Raw genomic sequence first — 6,992 nt, forward strand, 5'->3', positions numbered from 1 at the left:
GAGGACCAGGAGGGGGGATGGGCCTAAATAAGTAAGTACTCATATAAACATGCAACCCTACTTATTCCCTCTCCCTTACGCAAAATAGAAAACCATAATACCTGTTGTTTAGTATTGAGAGGTACAACCTCATCTTCGATAGCAGCTTTCAGCTCTTTCTCCCGTTTTTTCTGCAAAGAAAATGACAACTCATTCTGTAACTCCGGGAAAACAATGCAAATTTCGTAGAGAAGTTCAGAATTTTTTTAATATGCAAACACAATTGTCTGGGCAGCTACTGGAATGAGAACAAATGTAATCGTGCTAGCCATCTTCGAAACCAGTATTTCTTTGCAAATATGAATTCTGACTCTCATACAGACCAGTCACTCATGTTACCTACTGTTGTAAATACTTGCTACTTCTGCTGCACAAACAATAACAATACACTCGATTTTGTGGACTGAACAAGAAAAGTGACTCTTCTCCGACATCCAGGGTACACAGCTTGCCAATAAAAAGCCACAAACACCTGTGTAAATAAACAAAATAAAAATTCTAATTTTGTTTGGCCTTGTCTTCCGAAACAATCTTTTTTTCTCTCCCCAAAATACTCACCCTCTCCTTTTCCTTGTGGCGCTGTCTGCGTTTTTGGTGAGTGTCCATTGTGACCTGCACTTTGTCCTCTACGTCGTCCATCTGCAACAATGCAGCAGTGTTTCATTTTAGTCAGCAGCATCCCGTTTTACAAGCATCGTAAGGTCAAATAAAAACATATGTTGGTTTAAGGTAACCCAACCAACCCTATTTTTTCCCGCCGACCCTAAAACTTTTTTTTATTTCTAAAAAAAACACACCACCTTTTGGCACATTTTGCTAACCATACCAAGACTAAGGGAAGTTACCTCCTTTAAAATCGACTAAATTTAAAATAAAAAAAAGCTGACCTACCTCCCCTATCTTTTTTGGTAACATTACCCTAAAGCAACATATATTTTTGTTTGGCCTAACATACCAGTATACTAGCATTAGCTAGCTATGCGGCTGAATTTTTGCAAGGCCTATTCCTTCTTCAGTGAATTTTCAACAAGGGTTCAAGGGGGGCCCGGTAGCTCAGTTGGTAGAGCACTGGACTTGTGATCGGAAGGTCGCAGGTTCGAATTCGGGCCGGGACGGACACGGGTCAACTTTATGTGCAGACCCAGAGACGGAAGCCATGTCCCACCCCCGTGTCATCACAATGGCACGTAAAAGACCTTGGTCATTCTGCCATAAGTGCAGGTGGCTGAATACACCTAAACACGCAGACACCTGGGTAGCGCGACTCCGTTGCTGCTAGCTTTCCACTGGGAGGAAGCGACCCGAATTTCCCAGCGATGGGACAATAAAGTAATGAAAATGAAAAATGAAAATGAAAAAATGAAAATGAAGTATTCCTTCTTTCAAGTCTTCAAGGAAGTAAGAAAAACCAATATAACAGTTAGAAAGATACCTTGAAAGCAAGGTACTTTATATATTTGAGTTTGACAAAAAAAGATGGTCCCTGTAGAAACATCTTTTGTGTATTGTATTTTAAATGCTTTCTGTCATCAGAAAAGCAATGAAAAGTACTGCTGATGTACATCTGTGTTTGAGCTAAAAGATTGGAGGGGGGGGGGGGCCTTTATTAAAATTACATTGCAAAACTAGACTGACATATCGGCTGACCACTGCATCCTTCAAACTGTTTAAGGTTTATCTACGTTGCGAAAAAAAAAGTTGAAAAAATCGAAGAAAACAATGGCAGAACAAAGTGTTGTTTTTTCTCAGTACATGCCTCAAGGCTGTACATGAGTAGTGTTACTCCACAAAAGCCACAAACCTGTTTCTGAAGCTGCTCCCTCACTGCAGCCACCTCCGCCCTCTGTTGCTGGAGCAACTCTTTTTCATTGTCAATATCATCGTCCTGCAGTGATGTCCCCAAGTACGATCTCTTCGCTATAAAATGGAAATAAATAAATTAGAATGATAGAGAAAGAGGGTGGACTGGGTGGCCGAGTGGTAACGCACTTGCGCTCGGAAGCGAGAGGTTGCGAGTTCGACCCTGGGTCAGGGCGTTAGCAATTTTCTCCCCCCTTTCCTAACCTAGGTGGTGGGTTCAAGTGCTAGTCTTTCGGATGAGACGAAAAACCGAGGTCCCTTCGTGTACACTACATTGGGGTGTGCACGTTAAAGATCCCACGATTGACAAAAGGGTCTTTCCTGGCAAAATTGTATAGGCATAGATAAAACAATGTCCACCAAAATACCCGTGTGACTTGGAATAATAGGCCGTGAAAAGTAGGATATGCGCCGAAATGGCTGCGATCTGCTGGTCGATGTGAATGCGTGATGTATTGTGTAAAAAATTCCATCTCACACGGCATAAATAGATCCCTGCGCCTTGAGTCCGAGTCTGGAGATACGCACGCGATATAAGACTTCATATATAAAGAAAGAAAAAAAGAAAAAAAAGAAAAAAAAAGAAACAGACAAAAATGAGAACATGGGAGTCCACAGTAAAAATATTACAAGTTACATGAAGGCTTGTAAATAAACACTTGCAATACCAAGAAATCAGAAAAAATTCTTCTGAAAGATACACAACATTCTGTGAGGCACAGCATAACAGCGACCAGTCTCTTGAAGCGCTGAGTGTGGAATGATATAAATGGCGGCATATGCGCACGCATACGGAAGTCGGACTTGTTATTAGTCTGGCCTTATGGGATTGGTCACTCTTTTTTAGAGTGGTCTCCCTTGTAACCAAGGGGACGCGTACAGCGTTACCAGCACTGAACTAGGGTTAATTGCTATATGTGAGTTTGGTAAAGATATGTAATTTAATCTGAAGATGTCACAAACGCTATCTCTTTTGCATACAAACTGTATTCTGTTTGGAGTGCAAACCTATAGAGCATGTGGTTTTCAGCTAAAAACAAAATACAAATACAACCACAAAGTGATATTTTTCACTCTGAAGAACACGAGTAATACAGTGGTACCTCCAAGGAGAGGACACCTCCCAGCAAATGACACCTTCTGTTGTACCTCTATCTATTATTTTGAAGACATACTCCTTCTCGTGTAAGCTAGCCAGGTATAGGCATAGGCATAGGCAATTAGACTTAACGGACAGTAAGCCCCATAATTTTCTTTTCGTTGGTAAGCTAGCTGTTTGGCTTGCTGTCTCATATCTGGCCAGGCTTTTACATGAGAAAAGACCACCCCTCCACTTGGTCACATGCCACCCCTCCACTTGGTCACATACCACCCCTCCACTTGGTCACATACCATCCCTCCACTTGGTCACATACCATCCCTCCACTTGGTCACATGCCACCCCTCCACTTGGTCACATACCACCCCTCCACTTGGTCACATACCACCCCTCCACTTGGTCACATACCATCCCTCCACTTGGTCACATACCATCCCTCCACTTGGTCACATACCACCCCTCCACTTGGTCACATGCCATCCCTCCACTTGGTCACATACCATCCCTCCACTTGGTCACATACCATCCCTCCACTTGGTCACATGCCATCCCTCCACTTGGTCACATACCATCCCTCCACTTGGTCACATACCACCCCTCCACTTGGTCACATGCCATCCCTCCACTTGGTCACATACCATCCCTCCACTTGGTCACATACCATCCCTCCACTTGGTCACATACCATCCCTCCACTTGGTCACATACCATCCCTCCACTTGGTCACATACCATCCCTCCACTTGGTCACATACCATCCCTCCACTTGGTCACATACCATCCCTCCACTTGGTCACATGCCATCCCTCCACTTGGTCACATACCATCCCTCCACTTGGTCACATACCATCCCTCCACTTGGTCACATACCATCCCTCCACTTGGTCACATACCACCCCTCCACTTGGTCACATGCCATCCCTCCACTTGGTCACATACCATCCCTCCACTTGGTCACATACCATCCCTCCACTTGGTCACATACCATCCCTCCACTTGGTCACATGCCATCCCTCCACTTGGTCACATACCATCCCTCCACTTGGTCACATACCATCCCTCCACTTGGTCACATACCATCCCTCCACTTGGTCACATGCCATCCCTCCACTTGGTCACATACCATCCCTCCACTTGGTCACATGCCATCCCTCCACTTGGTCACATACCATCCCTCCACTTGGTCACATACCATCCCTCCACTTGGTCACATGCCATCCCTCCACTTGGTCACATACCATCCCTCCACTTGGTCACATACCATCCCTCCACTTGGTCACATGCCATCCCTCCACTTGGTCACATACCATCCCTCCACTTGGTCACATGCCATCCCTCCACTTGGTCACATACCATCCCTCCACTTGGTCACATACCATCCCTCCACTTGGTCACATGCCATCCCTCCACTTGGTCACATACCATCCCTCCACTTGGTCACATGCCATCCCTCCACTTGGTCACATACCATCCCTCCACTTGGTCACATACCATCCCTCCACTTGGTCACATACCATCCCTCCACTTGGTCACATGCCATCCCTCCACTTGGTCACATACCATCCCTCCACTTGGTCACATGCCATCCCTCCACTTGGTCACATACCATCCCTCCACTTGGTCACATACCATCCCTCCACTTGGTCACATGCCATCCATCCACTTGGTCACATACCATCCCTCCACTTGGTCACATACCATCCCTCCACTTGGTCACATACCATCCCTCCACTTGGTCACATACCATCCCTCCACTTGGTCACATACCATCCCTCCACTTGGTCACATGCCATCCCTCCACTTGGTCACATACCATCCCTCCACTTGGTCACATGCCATCCCTCCACTTGGTCACATACCATCCCTCCACTTGGTCACATACCATCCCTCCACTTGGTCACATGCCATCCCTCCACTTGGTCACATACCATCCCTCCACTTGGTCACATGCCATCCCTCCACTTGGTCACATACCATCCCTCCACTTGGTCACATGCCATCCCTCCACTTGGTCACATACCATCCCTCCACTTGGTCACATGCCATCCCTCCACTTGGTCACATACCATCCCTCCACTTGGTCACATACCATCCCTCCACTTGGTCACATGCCATCCCTCCACTTGGTCACATACCATCCCTCCACTTGGTCACATACCATCCCTCCACTTGGTCACATACCATCCCTCCACTTGGTCACATACCATCCCTCCACTTGGTCCCATGCCATCCCTCCACTTGGTCACATACCATCCCTCCACTTGGTCACATACCATCCCTCCACTTGGTCACATACCATCCCTCCACTTGGTCACATGCCATCCCTCCACTTGGTCACATGCCATCCCTCCACTTGGTCACATGCCATCCCTCCACTTGGTCACATGCCAACACTGAACAGCCTGGGTGCTCTCTGTGCACAGTGGTAACTTTTTGAGAATTAATGTTGTGAAAGGCACTGGTGTCTTTTTCAAACATTAATTCATCAACAAATTCCAACTCACTACAGCAAGCAGTTAGGGTATTGATTATTGGCATGTGACCAAGTGGAGGGGTGGTCTTATCTCATGTCAAAGCCTGGCCAGATATGAGACAGCGGGGCCAACTGTTTTCACAAGGCGTAGTGGGCCCTTAGGCCAAAAAAAAATCAAATCTGTTTCTGGTCACTCGACCGACCCTAAATTTCGGCGCCGACCCTAAACTTTTTTTTTCCAAACTCACAATTTTTTTTTTTTTTTTTGGTGGTAAAGGACAGGGTGAGAAAATGAACAACAAAAACGTGTGAAAACGAAAGTCCGCTGACGATTTGTAAATGTGTTGAGTGTCTTGTCTCTATGTATAGTGAATCCAGTCTCTTTGCGCGATTTTTAAAGTTAGTTTTATTGCTCTACATTTGGGGTAAAAAAAAAATTAAAAAAAAAAAAAAAAATCCCTACCTACCGACCCTATTTTTTTTAGCCATGTTACCAGAAACAGACAATTTTTTTTTTTTTGCCTTAACCAAAATACACCTGTCATGAAAGGTCACCTGGTGTCCTTTAACACTTTCTACCCCAGCGATGTTAACCAAGTGTTTTTTTAGCCGAGACCAGCTGTGCTGCAGCAGGACACTCGGGAATGTAGTAGTAGCTGTGTAGTAACTGTGTATCAACACGCTGGAATGCAGGCGTTAGATGGACGTTACAGGAAGCCACTGAAGCTAACAGTCTGAGCGGATATATCCGTACCTGGTCAGATAGAGCCATATGAGTGGGTATGGATATATCCGTACCTGGGAGACAAAGAGTTAATGACAGGTACCACTGTACATCATGGCAACAAAATGTACTTCACTGACCTCCATATCGCTGTTCCATCTCGGCCAAAGCTCGTTCAGAAGCCATGTATTTCTCATTGACTTCCCGAAGCTCTCGCATGAACACGTCCTTGATTTCATCGATCTCTTGCTGAAAGGTACAAGATGTGATCATTATAACTTAGCTTTGTGTTTTGAGTGCGTTTACGTTTTTTTTACTTTAAAAAAAACACAGAGGGAAACATTTTCAGCATTTACAAAACCATGTCATGACAATGTGTCGGCATCTACACAGGTACACCAGCAGGCATGCACACACGCACACACACACACGCACACACACATACACACACACACACACACATACACACACACACACACACACACACACACACACACACACATACACACACACACACACACATACACATACACACACACACACACACACACACACACACACACACACACACACACACCTACATCTGCTGAGCAGTCAAAACAAATAAAACCAACGGCGTTAAACATGTATTTATATGTAAGGCCTAAAAAAAAATAGGTGTGGTTACGGTAACCCGACCTACCCTATTTTTAGGGGCCGACCCTATAACTTTTTATTACATTTGTCCAAAAAACAAAAAAAACCAGTGCAGAAAACGCAATGAAAGCAAAATCGCCCGAGTCGCACACTTATTTCCCTG

The 6,992-nt window shown here is 45.3% G+C and overlaps 1 protein-coding gene across 2 annotated transcripts in view; it reads right to left on the bottom strand.

Moving 5' to 3' along the window:
• The window catches only part of LOC138946269 (cilium assembly protein DZIP1L-like), a 36,336-nt gene that overhangs the window by 19,198 nt on the left and 10,146 nt on the right, over positions 1–6,992 (bottom strand). For both annotated transcript variants that reach the window (XM_070317809.1, XM_070317810.1), the window contains exons 8-11: positions 6,334–6,442; positions 1,841–1,956; positions 598–678; positions 102–170 (exon numbers count right to left, since the gene is read on the bottom strand). In XM_070317809.1, coding sequence (XP_070173910.1) covers positions 102–170; positions 598–678; positions 1,841–1,956; positions 6,334–6,442 — 375 coding nt within the window. The remainder of the gene's footprint in view (positions 1–101; positions 171–597; positions 679–1,840; positions 1,957–6,333; positions 6,443–6,992) is intronic.

This window comes from Littorina saxatilis, linkage group LG13 (genome assembly GCF_037325665.1).
Source record: "Littorina saxatilis isolate snail1 linkage group LG13, US_GU_Lsax_2.0, whole genome shotgun sequence".
Classification (NCBI taxonomy): Eukaryota; Metazoa; Mollusca; class Gastropoda; order Littorinimorpha; family Littorinidae; genus Littorina; species Littorina saxatilis.